The 24,724-nt window shown below is 36.3% G+C and overlaps 1 protein-coding gene across 7 annotated transcripts in view; it reads left to right on the top strand.

The window, feature by feature from the left end:
* EEA1 (early endosome antigen 1) overlaps positions 1-24,724 on the top strand; it is a 271,730-nt gene that overhangs the window by 168,376 nt on the left and 78,630 nt on the right. For 3 of the 7 annotated variants that reach the window (XM_082851184.1, XM_082851183.1, XM_082851181.1), the window contains 5 exons: positions 5,405-5,497; positions 12,826-12,954; positions 17,426-17,550; positions 23,395-23,449; positions 23,546-23,611. In XM_082851184.1, coding sequence (XP_082707310.1) covers positions 12,847-12,954; positions 17,426-17,550; positions 23,395-23,449; positions 23,546-23,611 — 354 coding nt within the window. In that variant the 5' untranslated portion in view covers positions 5,405-5,497; positions 12,826-12,846. The other 4 variants (XR_014326625.1, XM_082851180.1, XM_082851182.1 and 1 more) reach the window with 3 other exon arrangements.

The following is a 24,724-nucleotide window of genomic DNA, read 5'->3' as shown; positions in this document are numbered from 1 at the left end:
AAGTCCCATTAATATTTCTTGTTGGGCCAGTTTAGTTGTGATGAATACCTTTAGCTTTTGCTCATCTGGGAAACTCTTTATCTCTTCATCAATTCTGAATAACTTTGCTGTGTAGAGAATTCTTGGTTGGAAGTTTTTTCTTTCAGCACTTTGAATATGATCTGCCACTCCCTTCTGGCTTGTAAAGGCTCTGCTGAAAAATCTGCTTGTAGAGTTATAGGGTTTTCCTTGTATGTAACAATTTGTTGCTTTTAGGATTCTCTCTTAATCATTTATTTTTTACTGTTTTAATTATAGTGTGTCTTGATGTGTGTCTCTTTGGGTTCATCTTATTTGGAACTCTCTGTGCTTCCTGGACCTGGATGTCTGGGTCCTTCCCCTGATTAAGGATGTTTTCAGCAACTATTTCTTCAAGTAGGTTTTCTGTCCCTTACACTCTTTTCTTTCTGGCACCCCTATAATGCAAATGTTATTCTGCTTGATGTTGCCCCAAAGGTCCCTTAAGGTGTCTTCATTTTTCATCTTTATTTTATTTATTATTTTAAAAAGATATTTATTTATTTGGCTGCGTCGGGTCTTAGTTGTGGCATGTGGGATCTTTTGTTGCGGTGCGGCGGCTTCTCTCTAGTTGTGGTGCGTGGGCTCTGTAGTTGCTGTGCATGGGCTCCAGAATGTGCAGGCTCAGTGGTTGCGGCACGTGGGCTTAGTTGCCCTGTGGCATGTGGGATCTTAGTTCCTCGACCAGGGATTGAACCCGCGTCCCTTGCTTTGGAAGGTGGATTCTTAACCACTGGACCACCAGGGAAGTCCCTGTCTTCACTTTTTAAAATACTTATTTCATTTTCCTGCTCTGTCTGGGTGAGTTCCATTGTTTTATCTTCCTGCTGACTGATTTGTTCTTCTACTTCACCCAGTTTGCTGTAGAACCCCTCTAGCATATTTTTCAGTTCAGTTATAACTTCTGTTTGGTACTTTCATATATTTTCTATCTCTGTTGAAGTTCTCACTGTGCTAAGTTTTTCTTCATCTGAGTTTGTTTAGTGTCTTTATGACCATTACTTTGAACTTTTTATCAGGTAGATTGCTTATCTCTGTTTTGTTTAGTTCTTTTTTTGAGGTTCTGACTTACTCTTTTGATTGGAATATCTTCCTCTGTCTCCTCATGTTGCCTAATTCTTTGTGTTTGTTTCTATGTATTAGGTATATCAGCTATCTCTCTTAGTCTTGAAGGAGTGGCTTTATTTAGGAGATGTCGTATGGGGCTCAGAAGCACAATCCTACCTAGCCACCAGAGCCAGGTGCTCGAGGGGTGTCTCCTATGTGGGCTACATGCAGTTTGTGGGAACACAGCTGCCATGGGGTGCTGGTGGGTGGGGCCGTTGCTTGGGCAGCTGTGAGGCCCACCTGAGGTGTGGGGGTTGGCAGGTGCTCTCTCACCCCTGGTGGGATGTGCCCACTGGTGGAGAATTCCAAAGTGGTGCCTTCCAGCACCAGTATTAGCAAGGTAGCCTGAGATCACATAAATGGCTCCTGCCAGTAACTCAGCCCGTGGGCAGCATTCCAACTGGTTCCTGCCTCTCTGGCAGATGCTTCAAGATTAGTAGGTGAGTCCCCTTCACCTATGGTCTTATGCACTTTTCAATTTGGTGTTTTTGCACTGGTTTTCAGATCAAGTCAATCTGTGTGCAAGTCCTTTAAGAGCAGGTTTTCTATTCCCTGTAGCTTTCCTGGACATATTTCCCGTTGGTTTGCAAAACCAGGTGTTTTGGAGGCTCATCTCTCTTGTGCAGGATCTAAGGGTTGGGGTGCCTGATGTGCTCAAATCCCTCATTCCTCAGGGAAAGGATCTGTGCCTTTGTGGTCCCTCCCAATTGTGGATTGCTGAAGCTGAGGTGCGGTTTTCATATCTTCGCCTGTCCTACACATCTCATTGCTGTCCTTTTATTTCACCCTTTGTTGTGGAGGTTCTGTTCATTCAGTTTTCAGATCCCTTTCTGGGGGAACTGTTCCATATGTGGTTGTACATTTATGTCTGTAGGAGGAGGTCAGTTCATGATCTTTTTATGCTACCATCTTGAACTCTCCCGTAATTTTCCACTTTTGTAAACAATGCTTTGCTTGGAATGCCCATTCATCCCTGCCTGGAAAAGTTTTGATCAAGCTTCAAGCCCAGACACAGTGCTTGTTTGGGTTTACAGCTTTAAAAAATTGTTGTTTATGGCAGGGTGTAGTAGCTTTGGCCAACTTTCTGAGTTCCCACAGTGGGCCTGGCTTCTTGTTACCTATCACATGTAGGGTGTTTTGGTTCCTATTATCTCATTAGAACTTGTTTGCCTCTATCTACTTTAGTTCCCAAACTCTATACTCTGTGTGTTTGTTTTATTTTTTGTCCACTGAGATACTTACCTTGTGTTTGAGCATACGTCTACAATTTTAACATTAAAAAAATTTTAATCAGCTGTTGATCGTTGATTGGAGCTGAGGCAGCTTAGTTTCTATGCTAACTGTGAGTGCAATCTGGACTGGAGTTATGGACACTCTCTCTTTACCATGGCATATTTCAATGTTTTATATCCCTTAGCCTATTCCACATACCCTATTCCACAGTTTAACCTATTTAATACCTGTTTGTGTGTCTATTACTTTATTTCAAACATATGTATTTTTTATCAAATACAGTGTTCTTATTTCTGCCCTGTCTGCTGTTGTGCATTTTTTTCATCTATTTGGAATGATTGTCATTTTATTTAATTAAATTTAACTTTAAGAAATAAGATTTTTTTCAGTTACCACAACTTGCATTGATCTCTTCTTTCTCATAATTCTGCTCACACTCAGAGCTCCCCCCTTTAGCATTTAATTTTTTTCAAATTGTTTCTGATCTCTTTTTTTACACATTAGCTTGGTTTCACCAACCAAGTTGTATAGTCTACCTGAAGGCTTGCTCCTTGTTTCTCTTACATTGTCCTCATACTCAGTGTCCTCCGTCTGGCATGCAGAGCTTTATAGAATGTTAGGTACTTCATGGGAGATGGATAAATATCTATTGAAGAAACCATAAACAAAATGAATGTGTTTTGTACCTTTTTAGTCACTGTAAAAGATATCTAAATTATGTAATAGTTTTCCTAAAAAGCACAATTTGGAAGATATTTATCCCCTATCATTTTAAGTTTTTAGCACAAGTTATTCTTATCCCATTGTATTTACAAAGTAAAACTTTTTATAAGTGTAAATGTTAGAATGCTTTATATTGTTTCCTCAGGGTCATTATTACTGTAATTGCACTTCTCATTGAAGTGATAGGATTTTGGCAGCCTAATAATAGAAAAAGAAGTTCTTAGACAATTTAGCAACAATCTGAGGGAATGAGGGAATATGTGTAAAATATGCACGTCAAAAGCATCTCATGATGATTTTATTGTTTCTTCTTTTTTCCCCCGTGCTTCTTGGGCTTACTTAGGTCTGTTTACTAGGATTATTTTAGGCAAATTTAAGGAAGGGTATTTTTGGTGATGATAATAGGATTATGTAGATATTTCTGTGAATTGCTTGTTCTCAGGCAAGGTAAATCTCAGGTGAGAAGCCACCTGGACTCTGGAAAAACTTAGGATACAGAATGGGGAAAGTAGTTCTTGGGAGGTACAGCTTTTGTTTGCAGTGCTTTTGGGGATGGGGTCAGTAGTTTTAAAAACCATTATGATGTGAAGCTCTGCAATGTTGATGAGTCAAAAATGAATTTCTAGTTTTATACAGTTATTTATATTAAGTATATAATTAAAATGCTCTTTAATTTTTTTTACTATTTAGTTACTTTTTTGTCACATGCATGAGTATATCATCAAATTCAGATAGTAGGCTTGAGACAAATTCATGTCTCAAGTATATCATTTTGAGAAAGAATTTTGCTTTGTTTTTTTGGAAGAGGGTAGCTGATGTAATAGTTCAAACATGAGAATGTTGTGGATGTTAAGTAAACACAATAAAGACATACTCTGGATAAGTTTAGAAAGAGAGAGTTATGTTTTGCGAAAATATGATAGGAACATAGATCATCCAATTTGGACAACTCTGATTATTTTTAATATCAAAAATTTCTCAATGTAAAAGTAATTTAACTATGAATCTAAAATTCTGAAAAAAATGTAGCAAAAACAAAAACTGAGAAACTAAAGACCAAAAAACCCATAATTGCTTCTTGCTAAAGAAATTATTGTTTGCATTTTGGGATATTTCCTTTGAATCTCTTTTCTTATATAATTAGTTTTTATACATAATTATAATCATAGTATATGCATGTTATTTCATTTTTTCTATGCAGTTTTTATAATCCTTATTTTAATTGATTAATTTTGAAGTAGTATCAGTTCATCCTTCTTTGGCATTTATGTTGAATATGTAAGTGATGTACAGGGTGTTCATGTTTTGAGACAGATGTTTAGCGATTTGTTCTCAATCTTGGGTGCTTGAGGTATATCTCAGTGGAGATGTCAAGCAGTATGAGTTAGTGATTAAGAATCAGACTGCTGAAGTTAAAATCCTTTCTTCCACTTATTAGCTATGTGACTTCGGGCAAGTAACTTAATTTCTACACTTTTATTCTCTCTTGTATAACGTGGGAATAATGATAGTGTGCACCATAAATGTTTTTGGTAAGGATTATTGAGTCAGTTCTTGTGCTCTGAATCTGTCTTTTAGTCAATATTTTACTAGATTTCCAGTTCCTTTAATGTCATACCTAAGTATAATGAATAATGTTAGATGATAAATGTTGCATGAGAGGGAAAAAAAAAGGCCTTTAACCCTCCAAACTGTATATTTGATGGTGGAATATTAAGTATTGGAAACAGATTGGTAATGGTTGGCATGGGTAGTAGATGGATGGGTGACTAGATAATGTGGCCTGTGTTGATCTTTTTAGCTCCCCTCAAATCATTGTAGTTCACTTGATGTAGTGGGGAGCAATGCAAGAGGAATTAAAATTTCAGCATTTTAGTTCTGCTTCTTTCTGATTTTTGTTAACAGTAGAATCTTGAGAAGTCCCTTAGCTGCTTTGAATTTGTTTTCTCATCTATGGATATAACATTTTACCTGTCTCTCTCAGAGATGTCTTTATGATTAAATAAGATATTCTGTAAAAGTGAGGTGAAGATGATAAAGCACTATATATAAAAGTAAACTTTTTATTAATTTAAAAAGACTAAAGCTGAGAGAAGGCAGATAGAGATCTTGATACAGTATTACGTCCAGTCAGTCTTTAATAAAGGATAGCTTCTAGTGCTGTTTGAGAGGACATCTACCTTTATGTGTAAGGCTAGCCCTGATTACTGTTTAGGTTATTAAATAGTTTATGAATATATTGTTGATATTTACTTTTTTTTCCCCCTTTCTGCTTGTGTTTCAGACTCCTGGGAGAGTTGGCTCTCAAGGTTCTGATTTAGATTCATCATCAGCTCCTATAAACACAGTGGATGTCAATAATGAAAGCTCTTCAGAGGTATGAAAATAATAATTTGGCAATAAATATTGTTTTATTTAAGGAAAAATCACAGATATATGGAGTAACAATTGATAATTTTAACTTTTGTAGGGAAAGGTCTCATAAATCTTTCTTACAAATTGGAATGCAATTTTTGAATCTCACTTGTAGATAGATAATAGTGCTTAGTTGTGAGACTGTGAAAGTGTATATTAAGACTGAAAAATAATATTGACAATTTATCTTTAATGTTAAAATCATCTCAACTTAATGAAGATTTAAAAATCTGTTTGTAAAGAATTACCAGTTAATTAGTATCTACTTATGTGTTTGTACTGCCATGAACGACTAAGCTAATGAAGAATTAGATGAACTATAACATTTATACATTATTTGTTGTCTTCATTTATGACTTTGTAAGAACTTCTATGTTTGATAGCTTATTAAAAATTAATGGAGAAAGTAAATAAGTTTAAAAAAGAAATAACTCAAATTTTTTGAGGTCAGCCTTAGAAGTTGCTACATTACTATCATTATTTTTAACAAATAATATATACTCATTATAGAAAAAGGAGATAAGGTAAGAGAACATAAAAACCACCCATAACGCTGCCCCTAAGAGATCAACACACTCACATTTCTGCTCTGACACTTTTTGTCAATTGCCCCTTTCTCGGCCCAGCTGTACCACCTACCCAGTCCCCTTTTCCCTATTCTTTCCCATCTCTTGGTTTGTGAGTCTATTATGTGTATGTTTCTGGGTATTTCTCTATCCATTCATTTCTCTGTTTTGTCTCTTTTTGACCATCTGTCTTCACGTATATGTATGTTAACCATAACAAGATCGAACAAGACTGTGAGAGTGAGAAGAACAGTATCAGTTGAACTTTATTAAGAGCAAGTTTAAGGAAATATCTTTAAGGAAAACATTCCAAACGGTATTTATGATATGATGAGCTCAGAGAACTAGGTTGTAACCCTGGAGAGGAATTTAGTATTAATTGTTGACCTCATTTAGACCAAAAACAACAAAAAAAATCTCCAGTGGGTAAATGAGCAGTGCCTGATAATCCTGCTATATTTTCTTATTAGGCTCCCTTTTCTACTCTGTGATAGTTGTACTCTCTGCTTTGTCCTCAAACCTTCCATGTGTCTTACCTTAGTCCCGCCTTCTCACCGTCACCTTCTATACCATTGAGAAAAGATGAATGTTCTCATTTTGCCCCTAAAACTATACTTGCACCTGTATTCTCTTTATTACTTTAGTACACGGAAGACAGGTCTCTTTTCCTGTCAGATTTCAGTCCTTTCCCTTGTGCTCTGGATTCCATGCTCTCTTCCATTCTCATCTTATCATCTCTCCCTCATGCAACTTTGGTTTTTACCTATGCCACAGATTATTCCCTTCAGCATACAAATACTGCTCTAGAGGTGCCATTAACCTGGGACTCCCTTAAATTAAGTTCGGTACTTGAAATTTTGCACATTACCCACTAGTGTAAATTTCTAACCTAATTGAGGGCTATTGGTGATTATGAATTCTCAGGGGGTATTGTTTTTTCCATATGCCCAGTGTTAAGGTATTGACTTGTTAAGGTCTCAGTTGATATCTCTCCCCACCTCTCTCAATTTCTCTTTTTCTTGCTTAATCTTCCCTTTTACCCTGATGTTGGCTTCCCACTTTGAACAAATTCTAGGTTTTAACATTGTGCCCTTAGCATCCATCTAAATGGGAATTTGAAATATCATGGTCTCCAGGATTTAAAAAAAATGGTCAGAAATAAAGCAGTACCTTGCTTTAGTGCTCATTTATATCATATTTTATATATTATGTATAATAATATATATAATAGTATTTTAGTCAGTTATAGGCTATTATAACAAAAGCACTGAGAGGCTTAAACAGCAAACATTTATTTCTCACAGTTCTGGAGGCTGGGATGTTCAACATCAAGGATTTGGCAGATTCTGTGTCTGGTGGGGGCTTCCTTTCTGGTTTGTAGATGGCTGTCCTCACATGGCAGAAGGGGCAAGAGAGCTCTCTGGGGTCTCTTTTATTATATAAAGGTACCAATCCCATTCATTAGGGCTCCACCCTCATGACTTAATCATCTCCCAAAGGCCCCATCACATTGGAGGTTAAGATTTCAACATATGAATTTTGAGGGTACATAGACATTCAGTCTGTAACAAATATATAATCTGTGTAATACATAATGTAATAAGTGATATCATATCATTTGTTCTCATCAGGACAGTTGTGCAGACTATTTAGTATATTGCATTGCAGAAGCAAATTCTTTGTTCACTCTATCCATTTCTAATCTGGCTTCCATCCTTAGTACCCACTGAAACGCACTAATGACCAGCATATTACCAAATCAGGTCTTCATTTTCCTAGTCATTTGGCTAGGGAGAGCAGACTTTTCTTGGAGCTTTTTTGGTAGGTGTCCACTGAAGTTTCCAGGTAGCTGGCTTCTCCAGCAGCCAGTCCAGAATATATGAGACGAAAAGAAAACCCAGAGTACTCACCACTCTCTCAGTCCTTGGCTCCTGAGATCCTCAGCTGGTCTGCCTTCTTCTCTTTACCTTTCAGAGTTTTCTTTTTGTTTTGTTTTATATATAAAGCCTCTGGATTTCAGCTGTACTTAGCAGGAAGAACAGAGAAGTATATCTGTTCCATTTTGTCTGGAACTGGAAATCCAACCATTTTGAAAATTAGAGTATTTATCTTTATATTAAGGAATTATAAGAGTTCTTTATCCTTTGTCAATGTTTTGATTGCCTCCTATTCATCTGATTAGTGAGGGAAGGATTCCTGTCCTAGGCTTATGGGAATAGCTAAACACATAATTAGACAAATGAGACAAATGAGATCAACAGCAGTTTATTAGTCACATATACTCACAGCCCAGAGATGGAGGACACGGTGTGCCATGCAGGGCCGCATGAGGATTGCACTTGGGAACAAAATGAACAACCAGGGATTGTTCAGAGGCAGGCATTGTAGTATCAGGAAAGTAAGGTGCCCCCTGGTTTCTAAAGGAGATGTGATTGGCTTGCTTGAATAATTCCAGGGGCCGGCAGAGAACCTTCTCAGGGATAAGCAGGCCCTGTGCTTGCTGCCTGTGAAGAGGAGGGCTGTTTGGCTAGAACTCCTTATCTGTGAGAGCAGAGTGGGGAGGGGAACTTGCAGTTAGGCCATTTGAAGCCCTCCCAGTTTCACCAGTTGTTAAGGCAACACAAAGTATTGAGCCTTAATTTTAGCCCTTACACCACAATCAGAAATATGTGATGTGTATATTTTTTCTCAGTCTGTGGCTTATTTTTCATTTTGTTAATGTTGTCTTTCAAAGAGAAGAAGTTTTAAATTTTGGTGAAGTACAGTTTGTCAGCCTTTTCTTTTATGATTTTTGCTTTTTGGGTACTACAAAGTTTTTTGCCTACCCCAAGGTTGCAAAACTTCCTCCTATGCTTGCTTCTGATTAAAAAAAAAACAAAAAAATCAAGCTACAAGCATATATTGTACAACACAGAGAACATAGCCAATATTTTATAATAACTATAAATGGAATATAACCTTTAAAAATTGTGAATCACTATATTGTAAACTGTAACTTACATATATTGTACATCCACTATACTTCAATTTAAAAAAAAGATGGAAGGATTAAAAAAATTTAAAAAATCATTTTAGCATGTACATTTAAATGTATGATTTATTTTAAATTATTGTATATGGTATGAGATAGCGGTTGACGTTCATTTTTTCCATGTGAATATGGAAACATTTTTCCATATGCTTGTTGCAGTACCATTTGCTGAAAATATTACCTTTTCCCAATGAATTAAATTTTCACTTTTGTGAGAAATCAATTGACCTTATATATGTGGTTATATTTTTTTATGTTCTTTGATCCAGGCAAAATGAACTGATTTTAAGGTGTGCCAAGTTTTTTCTTACCTTTGAACTTTTGTATATGCTGATCTCTGTGCCTTACCTAGTTTTGCTATTTCTTTTTTCTTGGTTAACATCTGATTATCCTTCAAGTCTCATCACAGATAATTTTTCCAATAAACTTTCCTGACTCACATGTTGGATAGATGCTTCTTCCACATGCTTCTGTGGAAAAGAATTCCCTATCCTTTTGGTAATGATTATTAGTCTGAGATTCATTTATCTATCAAATATTTATTGTCACCAGACACTGTTCTGGATGCTGGAGGTATGGCACTGAGTGAAATAGTAAAAAATCTTTATGCTGGTGACATTTATTTTTAATTTATTTATTTAATTTATTTTATTTTTGGCTGTGTTGGGTCTTTGTTGCTGCACGCGGACTTTCTCTAGTTGTGGTGCGGGGCCTTCTCATTGCAGTGGCTTCTCTTGAGCGCAGGCTCTAGGCATGCGGGCTTCAGTAGTTGTGGCATGTGGGCTCACATGCCACAACTACTGAAGTTGCCTCTGAGCAGGGGGTAACTCAGAAAGAACTGAATGAAGTGAGAAATCATGTTGATTTCTGGAGCAAGCATGTTGCAGGCATGTGGAACAAGTCTCTGAGGTGGGAGCATGCCTGGCATATTGAAAAAGCATCCAGGAGGCTAGTGTGGCTCCAGCACAGTGAATGGGGGGCCGTTAGGTTATTGAGGTAATCAGGCCCACCTCATGTAGGGCCTTATAGGCTTTTGCACAGACTTTAGTGTTTTACTCTTGGTGAGATAGGAAGTCATTGGAGAGTTTGGATCAGGGAAAGGACAAAATTTATCTATATTTTTGTAGGATCACTCTAGCTGCTGTGTGCAAAATAAAGCTGTTAATGGGGTAAGGATAGAAGCAGAGAGACTGTTAGAAGGCTTTTACAGTGATCCATGTACACCATGAGGGTGGCTTGGATCAGGGCAGTTGTGGAGGCCCTGAGGTTCTAAACACATTTTGAAGGTAGTTCTAGTAGGATTTTCTGATTAGTGGGGTATTTTCTTTTATAGCTCTTTCAAGAAGCATGCAAGCTTATTGAGGATGGGGTCTTTGCTTTATTTTACCATTGCATTCTCAACAACATAGCATAATGACATAGTAATCACACTCAGTAAATACTTTTTAAAAAAATTATTCCTTCCTTCCTTCCTTCCTTCCTCCCTCCCTCCCTCCCTTCCATCTTTAGTTGCAGTATGCGGACTTCTTAGTTGTGGCATACGTGCGGGATCTAGTTCCCTGACCAGGGATTGAACTTGGGCCCCCTGCATTGGGAGCACGGAGTCTTACCGACTGGACCAGCGGGGAAGTCCCAATACTTTTTGAACGTATGACTGAATGATGATATGTGGAAACTTAAAGTGAAGAAATGAGTAAAGAGGCAGGCAGCATAAAGATATTGTGGTAAAAAACAATGCAACAGTACATTAAAAAAAATATATTATTCTGTAGTTTTTTTTTTTTTTTTTTTTTTTTCCAGTACGTGGGCTCTCACTGTTGTGGCCTCTCCCGTTGCGGAGCACAGGCTCCGGACACGCAGGCTCAGCGGCCATGGCTCACGGGCCCAGCCGCTCCGCGGCATGTGGGATCTTCCCAGACAGGGGCACAAACCCGTGTCCCCTGCATCGGCAGGCGGACTCTCAACCACTGCGCCACCAGGGAAGCCCTATTATTCTGTAGTTTTAATACTTGGGCCTGTGATTGCCTGGAAGACAACCCTTTCATCAGTAAAAAGAAAAAATAAGTGAATTCATGTTCCTCACTTTCATCCCCTGGCTAATCTCCTTAAAGGGTTGTTAACAAGAGGAACAATGATATTAATGATATTAATGATAGCTAACATTTATTGAATGTTTTCTTTGTATCAGATGCTGTGATAAGGACTTAGTATGTATTATTTAATTCTCACGAGACCCCCTCCCCCATATGGAGTAGGTGTTACTGTTACCTCATTTAACAGATGAGGAAATTGAAGGTAATATAAGCTACTAAGAGTGGTGTGGATCCAGGATTCAAGCCCAAGACTAGCTCTTAACTGCTACCCTGTCTTGCCTCTTACTTTGGAACCTTGTTTGTAGTCTTCCTCTTCCTTGCTACGATCCTAACGTACATCAAGGAACTCAAGGAACATCTTAGCCTCCCAGTTCTTAATGTTATCAGTGCCAATGATCTTTATTACTTTTCTTTTCTAATTACTCAAGCCCATGGCAGTACCTTCCATCTTCTTATCAGGCAGAATAATTTTACCTGACATGTTAAAATCATATCTCTGTGTTCCTTACCTCAACTCACTATCCTCTCAAAAACTTTCATAGTCTCACTACTTACCTTCTTTGGCCTTGCTGATTATTTTAGATTTTTAATTTTTATTTTTTCTTCTAGTCTGTCAACCTTTCTTCGCTTCGTTTCCTTTACTCTCTAACCATACATCTAATGACAGTTAATACTTGTTGAGCACTTATAATGTCTCAGGCACTGTACTAAGCATTTTATACACTGCACAATAACTCTAGACAAATAGGTGCTAATATTAGTCCCATTTTATAGATGAGGAAACTGACATTTAGCAGGGTAAAGTGAATTTTTTAAAGTCATATAGTCAGTATTGGTTGAGACTCAAACCCACATCTATTTCTGACACCAAAACTCATGACGTTATAACCTTTGTAACCTATTGTCCTTCACCACTGTCTTCATTTAATTTACTTTCTCCCTGATACTCTGAACTCCTTTATTCTCTTATCCTTTTACTGTTCCTATCTGACAAAACCCCAAACCATAGATCAGTGTAACAGCCCACATTTTAAAATACATATATTGTTAGGTATGGGGAATTTGGGAGATTGTTTTAAAATGATTTTATTTGGCTCATAAAATTAGAAGGAAGGGTAACCTACTGGGAATTATGGGTATGGGCAAGAATGGGATCTTAGGCAAGTGGAATATGGTGAAGACTAAAAATTGCTTTCATTATAACAACTTTTTTGTTGAGAACATCATCTACATAAAAGTATTTGTTAAAACTGCCAGTCATTTCTTGATCTAAAATAAAAGCTACCTTGCCAATACTAGCTCTTAGATGAGTAAGGACAAATTATCATAAACAAAAAGAATAGTAATATTCCAACTAAAGCAACTGGTTACTCAATAAAATTGACCAATGGGAATCTATAGCATAAGGATGGAAACTAATTTCAGAGTCCTAATTTGGATAGGTCTTTCACCTTTTGTACAGTTACTACTTGAAAATTTCCCTTCCATATACTAAAAAGAAATATACTATTATTTTCCTGTTATGTCTATTTTCATTGTTTCTATTTTGTTTCATAAATAACTTTTTGTATATATCCTCCTAAAAGTTGTTATTTCACAGGGTTTCATCTGCCCATTATGTATGAAAAGATGTATAACTGCTATTGATTTGTCGGAGCATTACCAGAAAGTGCACGCTGAAAATGAGACAAGAGGACAGGAACTTCTTCTTAATGACTCCAGTGTTACTGTGGGTCCTGAATATTTTGTTTTAGCAGCTTGGTTTTGGGTTGCTCAAAATAGCTTTGTTTTTCCTTGCCTCAGTGTTGCTTAACTTTTTCTGCTATAAGGGAATGTGGATTGCTTTAATTATGCATGCTCTAAGAAGGTTTAATAAGGAAAAGAGGCTCTTGGGAAGTTGGCTGTTCTTACTGTTTGCAGCAGTCTTTTTGTGAATCTGTAAACATATATAAAAGTTTAAGTTTATATTTTTGCATAAAATTTGCCATGAAATTTGAAATATAAAGTGAATGTTTTTTATTTCAACATTTGTAAGTTATATCTTTATTATGTAGTTAATGTTTTATTAGTGAATGTTTTAAAATGCTTTAGGTTAAGATGCTTTACTCTTACATAGAAAGAGGACTTTGCATGTCAACTGTTACTGTCTTTATTTGGAAAAATATACAGCATTAGAATCTGGATCTACGACTGTTTCAGTCTTTGTTTTGATTCCCCAGACCTGTTGGAAGTGACAGAATGATATACACCTGTTATTAATCATGGGTCACCCAAATGTTCTCTGTAGTGTGTGAGGCTGGTGTATACAGAAGGCTGGGAGTGGGAGCGAGTGAGGGGAAGTGTTGCCCATTTTTAATCTGGAAAAAATTTCTCAGATGATATATCTCCTTTCTTGGAAAACTACTACAGTATTCTAAAAACAAAGGGAGACATAGCTTTTTAAAAAATTCTTTTACAAATCTTTTAAAAGAATGAAACTTTTTTTACCATGAAAGACAAAAAAATCAGACTTACTCTTTCCTATGAATTAATGATGTATAAGAAAACGATCTGACCAAACTTTCACTTATTTAACATTAATAGAGTACCTCTTATGTGCCAGGTATTTTGGTAGGTACAGGAAATAAAAAGGTAAATAAGATATGGTCTCTATGCCAGGAAGTTTTTCTGATAGATATTTGCAAAAAGAGTACAATGTCTGATTCAGCTTGAGGGGAACTGCAGAAGAACTTGAAGAGGGGAACAATTAAACCAGACATTCTCTAGGGTGGTGGGGAAATGAGTGCAAATAGGACACCAGTTAAACTACGGAGGCAGTGTGAGCAAAGATAGAGGCATAAAAGATTCTTGGAACTCTGCTTAGCATTTTACCAGTTGTTTTTCTTACAGAACATATGGGTCAACTTTTCTTTATGGGTTAGCCAAAATCAAAAGTGACTATCTTACCTACCTGTCACTTAAATAAGAACTTTCCTTTTAACTGAAAGGACACTTGGTACAATAGGATATCATAAGTATCAAGTTAACCTGAGTTCTTAGCTATGGTGGATCTGAGAAAGGATTACAGATAACTGAAAACTAACAGTAAGGAATTTAATCTTAAGTCAGCACTGTGTGTGTGTGTGTGTGTGTGTGTGTGTGTGTGTGTGTGTGTGTGTATGTGAGAGAGAGAGAGAGAGAGAGAGAAGGTGAGATATTTGGAATGATTAAGGGAAATAAAATGTAGCTGGCTATTTTGGTGTATTATTTTTTGCTGTTTTACTGTTTGTAAGTTATCTATCTAGCAACCTTAATTCCCTTGAAGATAGTTTAGAAAAAATAGAGGAGTCTCTTAATATCCAGAATTAGTATCACAAAGCCCATGAACTAAAGGTCATGTACTCTATTCATGGGACATCCCTCAGATATTCATTCTGAGCTTATTTTACTTTTTTTTAAAAAAAAATATTTATTTTTATTTTTGGCCGCGTTGGGTCTTAGTTGCGGCACGTGGCATGCGGGATCTTTCGCTGCAGCGTGCACGCTCAGTAGTTGTGGTGCGCAGGCTCCAGAGCGCATGAGCTCTGTAGTTGTGGCATGCGGGCTTAGTTGCTCCATGGCATGTGTTCCCTGCCCAGGGATCGAACCGCATCCCCTGCATCGGAAGGTGGATTCTTAACCACTGGACCACCAGGGAAGTCCCTTTACTTTTATTTTAAATGAGTGATGTGGTTTAATAACCTTTATTTCCCTTAATCTGTCTTTCCTATCCATATCAGGCAAGTGCTGCTAGAAATAGCATAGGAATAATTTTTAGAAATGATTGTTGAAAGACAAAACAGGGTGTAAGAAAAACTATAGAATGTGGGTACAGGAATTAGAGACTTGCCAGAATTAATAGAGTGGAAGACACCCATTCAGTGATTAATATTTATGCTTCTGGGACATTAAGCAAAGGTTTAATATCATCTTTTTAAGTAGGTGAGGAAGTGCATATATGTATTTTAGAATTATTTTCATCAGAAATGTCCCAAAATTGAAGTTTTATTTAAACATGCAAGCTCTAATCACATGGAAAAGTTACTTAGGTGGAATATTTCTAAATATGTATTACTGAATTTCTAAAATTTCTCTTTAGGGATGAATCAGTTCTTTCTGGAGTATTAACCTGGTGATGTTTAGAAGCTTTAAGAAAGTATGGCATACCCTAATGGGATCATTAGCTTTTTGGCGTCCTTGGGTATCTCGAGCCAAAACCTGGAAGTAAAGACAGTGGTCAAAAAGCCAAAGTTTTGAAGATTAAATAGCATAATTGGGATGTGGATTTCCTGAGGAACACTGTAATTTGCCTTGTAGTTACTAGCAGAAGCTGAGACACGAAAGAGAAATGACAAGCTAAATATTATAGGGGTTTATGTGCTGTTGCACTAAAAGCATGTTAACTAGTGTGGTACAGCAGTTACTGGGCAGAAGTTATAAGAATACCAAATAGAGCTTAATATAGAGCCATTATGAAATATGATGGTAGATAATAGATGGCTTTGAAAAAAGATAATACCAAGTAGATTAAAACACAGGCTGGGGGCATTCATTCATTCAGAAGACAGTGCTGAGCATCACATATCTGGATCCTAATGGCATTATTCTGATGTCCAAAGGCGCATCCTCAGTACTACTGTCTTTGCTTACTTTAGGAGTTTCATAAGACATCATTGCATTCATTCACCTGTAGTGCCCCTGCCCTTCACTCTGGCTCTGTGATCAGAACATACCTCTGTTTCCCAAATGCAGCATGACTGTGTTTCATACCTTTTCCTATATCTTTGTTCATGCTCCTCCATGTGCTTAGAATGCCTTTATTTCTGACAAGTAAATTCCTATTCAGTACCTAATTCCAGTGTCTCATATAGACATATTTCTACATATATGTATATACACACATACATAATATGTATGTGTTTGTGTGTGTGTGTGTGTGTGTTTAGTTTTTGGAAAGCATTAACTGCTGCTGCAGGCAGATTTGGATATTCCTCTTGTGTTCCTGTAGTTCTTTATATATATCAATACTTCTGTTATACCATTGTCTGGTAGTGTTATGTTCATTGAGCCTTGATTCTGCCATATGACGTGCATAAATGATGTGAAGGTATGTTATTTGTATAGCACCCAACAAAGGAGCAGAAGTTATTTGTTTATTCTTAGTTTTTATGTGTCCGGAGTACTTATTACTTAGCTCAGTCTATCCTTTGGAAGGTTTTATAATCTGCAAGCTGTTAAAGCTCTTCTGTTTTTTTGCCAAATTCTGCCCGCCAGGTTCATTCATATTTCATTAAATAAGTACACTCTGTAGAAAGTATATGGTATGTTCAAAATACTGCACTAGCCATTAGGGAAACGTAGATTAAAAGCTTCATTGTGTTGTGCATTATAGTGGATGTAGAAACTTGACAAACTGATGATGAGAATGCTGGAGGAAAAAAGCAATATATGCAAAGGCGTAAAAATGTGAGATACTGTGGTGTGTTCAGGGAAACATAGGTGCTTCAGTATAGTTGAAGCATGTTATATAGAGTAAGGAATGTCCAGAGATCAGATTGGTTAGGTCATTGGGGAACTATACCTGCAGGACCTTGTATGCCATAACTATATAATAATTCTGGGATTATTTATAAGTTTTTAATATTTTATGGGACTATATATTAATTTTAAGCTTTTATAGTGTTAATCTTAAGTTAGCAAGGAATTTATTGATGAAAATATTTCTCAACCATTGTAGATACTCTGTGGTAATTATGAGTTATTTATATTACCTTTTTTCTCAATGATCAGAGTGCTTCATGTTCTTAATATTTTGGTTATTCCTGTGCAGTAGATTGGAGCAGATATTGTTTTACTGAGGGAGATATCTAGAGAGATGGAGGATATGATGGCAAGTCTTCTCAACTAGACTTCTAGATTAGAACTAACTTCTCAGATTAGAATTCTATACTCTAGCCATTAATTTATTCAACCTAAAAGATGGTTGTAAGGGTTTTAAAAAACATTTTGTAAACTGCAACCAGGATAGGCAGTGATGTACATTTGCACAGTACCAGAATTTGGGCTTAACACTGTAAATTACAATTTACCTGTTGGTATGAATAATACATATGACTGTATTTAATAACATACAAATGGTTATTTTGCAATACTAAATACTATTTTGAAACCTTTTTCTGTAGGGTTTCATATGTCCGCAGTGTATGAAATCTCTTGGATCCGCTGATGAACTTTTCAAACACTATGAGGCAGTCCACGATGCTGGTAATGATTCGAGTCATGGAGGAGAAGCTCTGGCTCTGAAGCGGTACAGTATAATAGTTTTGAAGTGTAATGTAGTGAATGCATGTGATATCATTGTTTTATCATGAATACTTAGTTTTCGAAAAGAGTAGTGTTTTCATATTATTTAATTTAAATCTATTTTCTTTTAGCATAGCCTTCATCTTTTATTGTTATAACCAATCCTATCCTTGACCAAAAACTATCTATACCAGCATCTACAATATGGTTCACTGGTTTATATTTTTAATAAAGATTGTGATTTTTTAAAAGGTTAAATTTTATTTAGCAATTCTGCTTAATAAAGAATGATATGCTTTGTTTAGAAGATTTTACAGTAAGTTGTTAAAATAATGAATTTAGCAAAGAATTAAATTGAATAATTATTAAAAAAACATTTTTTTTGTAATCACCAGTATAACAGCAAGCACACATAACACATTCTACTTCTTGACAATTTTGCCTGACCATTTTAAGAATTAAACTAAAATATAATTAATTAGAACAGCATTCAACAGTATGACTTTGCTTTTCTTCTTCTACTGGTAAGGACTCTTGTCTTATATTCCCACTAAGGAAGAAAACTTGATTTTATTCTACTTATAAAAAATTGTTTTTCATGTTTTTCTTTAAAAAAAAAAAGCCTCTTAGTTGGTTAATATGCTGTAGCATAAAGGACACCACATTAAGGAAAAGTATTATGACCACATTTTGGTTGATAGATATGTAGAACTATAAAATATGGTTGTTTTAATTTATTAAAATATGTGGGAAAACCAGAGCTTTTGGGAAATATGAATCTTCCCTTTTACATGACTATTAGTGCTCTTTAGGATTTTAATGTATGAGTCAATAATTTTGGGTACTGTTCTTTTGTCATTTGTTAGGAGATAGATATAAAATATATACTTATATATAAATGTTTATATATTTAGTGTCAGTTTAACAGAGTTGCTTTCTCAGCTGTGAATTAGTGCCGAATACATGAACTTTCAACATAAAAAGATCCATAGTCTACCTGTGTTCTTGCTTCTTAACTTTTCATCCAATGTTTAGCTCACTAAAACCTGGTTTTTGCCCTACGATTCTCCTGAAAATACTTCTTCAAAGGTCAACGGTAAAAAAAAACCTGGATTATTTTCAGTTTTTATTTTACTTGACCTCTGTTTTGGTTATCTATAACTGTGTAATAGTCCACTCCAAACCTAGTGGTTTAAAACTGTAACTCTGTATTACTTCTCATGATTCTTTGATTTGACTGGATGGTTCTGCTTTAAGTTATGTAGAGTTGAGTGCTGGGAAGGCCAGAAGGTCCAAAATGACCTCACATTCACGGCTGGGAGATGATGCTGGATGCTGGCTGTCAGCTCAGCTGGGGCTGTATATCAGGGGACTCAGCTCTCCTTCATGTAGGCCTCTCTATGCTGCTGCTTGGACTTACAGGCCAGCAGTTGGGTTCTAATAAAGAGCATTACAAGAGGAAAGAAACAGAAGCTGCCAGTTATCTTAAGGCCTGGCTTCAAAAGTTTCAGAGTGTCACTTCTGCCATATTTTATTGGTCATAGTAGCTACAGGAGTGCTCAGGAAACTGAGGGCCAGCTCAGATTGAAGAGGCCAAGAAGTAATCTCTATCTTTCAGTGGAGGAGTGGCTTCTGTGTATACGAAGGGAAGAACTTGATGGCAGCCATCTTTGTAGACTATTTATTACAATCTCTGCACAATTTGGTTCTTCTGGCTCTCTTTCCTTCTACTCTTCTGAGACTGCACATCATTGTGATAATTCTTTCTTGATCTGTTTAATGTACTCCCTTCCTCTATATAATGTACTTGGGGTAATATCCATATCCATGACTTCCTCCTAAACTACATCTCCAACCTAGAATTATCTCCCAAGTTGCCTACTAGGTATCTTCTCTTAGATGTTCCAAAGGAACATCTCCCTGTTGACATTTGAAAACAGGGTTCATTATATTTCCTTCTAAACCTTTTCCTTACCTACTGTTACATCTTCTGGTTAATGGCAACATTATCTTTCCACCAAGTTACTAAAGCCAGAAAATTGGATATGCTCATTTTTACACACTTACCCTCCCCTATTTGATCTGTCACAAAGTTTAGTTAATTCTATCGCCTTAAAAGCTCTTATAACCCTTTTTTTTTTTTTTTTTTTTTTTTTTTTTTTTTGCGGTACGCGGGCCTTTCACTGTTGTGGCCTCTCCCGTTGCGGAGCACAGGCTCCGGACGCGCAGGCTCAGCGGCCATGGCTCACAGGCCCAGCCGCTCCGCGGTATGTGGGATCCTCCCAGACCGGGGCACAAACCTGTGTCCCCCGCATCGGCAGGTGGACTCTCAACCACTGCGCCACCAGGGAAGCCCCTCTTATAACCTTTTTTTATCTTCCCTGCTACGGCTTATTTTAGGCTTCATCATCTCTCACTCAAAAATATTTTTCAGTATTTATAGTTGGCTCTCTCCCTATGTATTGTACCTCTCTACTTAACTCTCCATGTTGCTGCCAGACTAGTATTCTTTTTCTTTTTTTAAAAAATAAATTTATTTATTTTATTTTTGGCTGCATTGGGTCTTCGTTGCTGCATGTGGGCTTTCTCTAGTTTCAGTGAGCAGAGGCTACTATTCGTTTTGGTGCGCAGGCTTCTCATTGCAGTGGCTTCTCTTGTTGTGGAGCACGGACTCTAGGCACATGGGCTTCAGTAGTTGTGGCATGCAGTCTCAGTAGTTGTGGCTCACGGGGTCTAGAGCGCAGGCTCAGTAGTTGTGGCACACGGGCTTAGTTGCTCCACGGCATGTGGGATCTTCCTGGACTAGCGCTCGAACCCATGTCCCCTGCATTGGCAGGCGGATTCCTAACTACTGTGCTACCAGGGAAGCCCCAGACTAGTATTCTTAAAATGGAAATTTGATTGCTTTATTCTGAATATTAACTTTCACTAGTTTCTCATTGTTTATGGAATAGTCAGTGTATACTTTTCCAGGTTTATTTGTTACTATATGTGTTCTTCCCATCTTCCTGTACCTCTCCAATTTCTTAAAATTACATCCTGCCCTTCTATAACATATTGGGTAGCATGTGACTATGGGCAAGATATGTCTTCTAGATCAAAGCCCATGTGACTTAGGTGGGTCATGAAACCTTTTTGTTTTAAAGCTCTACAGTTAACATATGACAAACTGAGAATTCCATCAACATCAATCATATATATGAAACGTGATGCATTAGTTTTCTTGGGTCCAGATTTTAAATTAGATGTATGGATAGCATATGCAGAATACAAAATTCAAATGGTTCAAAAAATTATGTGGTATAAATTGACTCCTTGCCACCCTTTCCCCCTAGCCTCTTACTTATCATTAGTTTCTTGTGTATATTTACAGAGATAGTGTATGCATGTATACACATATGCTTATATCTGTGTATATATAAAGAAATATATAAATGTATGTAATTACATAAAAGAGAAGTTCTACATTGTCCTATACCTTTTGTTTCTCTGTGTATCTTATGGATTGTTTCATATCAATGCAGGTAAAGCTATCTCATTCTTCTTAATGACTGCATGGAATTTTATCATTCTCCTGATCATAGCATTTAGGCTATTTCCAGTGTTTTGTAATTATAAATGTTGTGGTATATGTCCTTGTGGACATAACATTTGCACATGTTTGAATATATCTGGAAGATAAATTTCTAGAAATGGAATTTTTGGATAAAGTTTCCCTTTAAAATTTTGATTGATGTTTCCTAATTTTCTTTTGTAAATACCCTAGATTGCTTTGATATGTTACACGTTTCAAAAGATTTTCTTTGCTAGGCAAATTGCTTCAAAAATTTGTGAAGTGGCACTTTTTAAAAGATTAATTGGAGTAACTGAGCCCACTCAATTAGAAGTTGAATTGGAATTATCTTCCTTTATCTTCCTTGCAATTTCATTCAATTTAGTATTAGCCTTTCAAGAATATTGTTATTAATTCCTCTCTTCATCATTTTAGTTTATACATAGAGTTGGAAGATTAATAAAGAGTAGGGAAAACTTAAAACGTATATACACTTTTCTATACACATATTAAAACTAAGTGTTCCCTGTGTTCTTCTCATATTAAGACTAAGTTGGCAGGTGGTTTCTACAAGTTGGGTAAGTTCCTAGGGCCACATGGGAGAGAGGGAGGGGAGGGGAGACACACACACACACACACACACACGAAGTAAAGAAAACTAATGAAAGTGTCATAAAAAGACAAATTTTAAGAGTCAACAAAAGAAACAGGAATCTATTATCCAGTTTTACTTTTGTATTCAGAGATTAAAGACGTCACCTCAAAGTTTATCTCCATCATGAAGTGCTTGTAAGTAGAAGTGATCACTATCTTTATGCCTCTGTTTTTTTAAAAAATTAATTGATTTATTTTTGGCTGCATTGGGTTTTTGTTTCTGTGTGTGGGCTTTCTCTAGTTGCGGCGAGTGGTGGCTACTCTTTGTTGTGGTGTGCGGGCTTCTCATTGCGGTGGCTTCTCTTGATATGGAGCATGGGCTCTAGGCGCTCGGGCTTCGGTAGTTGTGTCATGCGGGCTCAGTAGTTGTGGCTTGTGGGCTTTAGAGCACAGGGTCAGTAGTTGTGGCGCACGGGCTTAGTTGCTCCACAGCATGTGGGATCTTCCCGTACCAGGGATCGAACCCGTGTTCCCTGCATTGACAGGTGGATTCTTAACCATTGCACTACCAGGGAAGTCCCTATGTCTCTGTTTTTATTTTTATCATAGAACTGATGGTCTGTTACTCTTCTTTCCATGTTTACTTGCCCCATTAAACTGAACAACTTGAGAGTCTGGCATAGACAAGTTCTGTTGAATAATGAAGTAATTCTTTACATATGAATGGCTACCAAAGGTAGAGGACTTATTTCTCCATCTTTCACATTTTTCTTTGTTGGCAATTTCCTTCTTTTTCTATTATTAACCATGTTTCACAGATGAAGCTGACTCTGTTATATGTTCTCTACCCCCACTCCCATCCTAGAGAATAATTCTCGCACCAGTATGTCCCATTATCTTTTACTTTCTGATAACGCTTGTGCTGGTGTGGACTTGGTCTTCTGAAACATTAGAACTGATCCTGTTCTGTTCCCTTTGTACTAGAATCAGTTAACTTGAGTATTCCCAATCAGCTCAGTTCAGTTTTGTGTCTTCTACCATGGCAGCCATTGGAGTGGCGTGGAGGAAGGAGAGTCCCTTTTTCTGCTATTTATAATCCAACAGGGGAAGATATGTTCCTCATATCCACAAGAATAATCCTAAATGTGTTTTCTCATGGAATCTTTTTCCTGCATTAGGTCCTTGAGGTGTCTGCTCACCATTCTTTGTCAGACTGACAGAGAATTAGGTGAAGTGAACAGAATGTGAAGTTTTGACAGGAAAGAGCATTTCAGACTCAAGAAACAGAAAGAAGCCAGAATTGTTAGAGCTAAAGTAATGAGGATGAGAGTGGTAAGGCAGGGAGTAGATTGTGCAGATTTTATAGTCCTTGTTAATGAGTTTAGATTTTACACTACTGCAATAGGAATCTATTGATGCTTATTGCTGGTAAATTAATGGGAGATATTTTGCTTTGGGCTCAGGTTCTTGACAGTCAGTTTTATCATTTCCATGAGAAAATGTTCTTCCCTTTATAGACAATGTGCTTTAGGAATAAAATTATTTTCCCAAGGATTTTATATATATATGTATGCCACTATACATAAAATCTATAGTATTTTTTTAAGACTTGAGAAAATTAGAATACTAATATGCAGTCACTGGCCATGATTTGTTAAAGAACATTAACTATTAATTCCTTTTTTTTCAACTTATGTTTAGAGATGACATAACACTACTCAGACAAGAGGTCCAAGACCTACAGGCTTCACTTAAGGTAAGACTAAAAATGATTATACTTGTTTATTTTCAGTGTTTCAGATAAATAAAATCTTTTACAATTTACTAATTAAAAACTGTTTTCTTCTCTTAGGAGGAAAAATGGTACTCAGAAGAATTAAAGAAAGAATTAGAAAAATTTCAAGGGCTGCAGCAGCAAGTAATTGCTTTTAAATACTTGAAGTGTGTTATTAGTTGTTTATTTTCATTGTTGAAAATTAAGCATAATACTTTTTTGTAAACAGGTGGCCTGATATGAATAACTTCCTAATTTGTTTCTCTGTGTATTAGCCTACATGTATATCCTTTGTAGTACTAATGAATGCAAACCAATATAACTAATATGTGGGAAGGTCAGATGTAACTCCTTAAAGGTGCTCCATTAAGAATCATTTACCTATGGATTGTTTAAAACATTATTCTTATTTTCTGACAATATACCTACATGGTTAAGAAATATAGGTTCAAACAGTAGTGAAGCTCTTCAAAGCATTTGTGTTTGTGACAAATTAGAAATCACTAAAATGTCTGTTAATAAGGACAGAACCATTAGTAGCTGCTTACAGTTTATATTAGTGGAGATTTGTTTGAAAACTTGGGAAAACTGATGTATTAATGATGTTAAAAAACATTTGTGTCTTTGTACACACACAGGCACATACGTACTATACAACTTTACATAAAAATAATATGTAGGGAAAAGAAAAAGCAAATCATTGTGGTATCAAAAGTGGTTATTTTGAGGGATTTCACTTGATATCTTAGATTCTTTATATATATATATATATGTTCTTTATAGCTTAATGTATTTTCTAAACAATGTCTTAACCAATTATGATTTTTATACTAAAATTATTTTGACTTTTATACTAAACTTACATAAAGAATCATAGAATAATGAATTTTACCAAATACATATATAGTTTTCATTTATAAGAATAAAACTGACACCCTTTAACAATAGCTCTAATACTTTTATAAAGTAATTAGTGATCCCTGTGCACATTATCTTAGCACATTATGACTCCCAGTTGGTCTTTTTGTCTTTTCACCAAAAATTGTGATTTAGACTAGGAAAAAAACAAATAAATGGATAAAAAAGATATCAGTCTTATTACTGCTCAGCTTCTATAATTGAGGACGCATTAAAGAGGTTTTTAGTAATCCAAAATACTTATAGTTCACTTATGTGTGTTTTACATAGATGCCATTAACAATCATTCAAACATGAGCTGTATTATTTTCCGCACCTGAAAACACAGAGGAAATTGTT

Source organism: Leucopleurus acutus (assembly GCF_964270905.1).
Source record: "Leucopleurus acutus genome assembly, chromosome: 11".
In the NCBI taxonomy this organism is placed as follows: domain Eukaryota; kingdom Metazoa; phylum Chordata; class Mammalia; order Artiodactyla; family Delphinidae; genus Leucopleurus; species Leucopleurus acutus.
The sequence above is the reverse complement of the archived record's forward strand: the minus strand, read 5'-3'. Positions and strand labels throughout refer to the sequence as shown.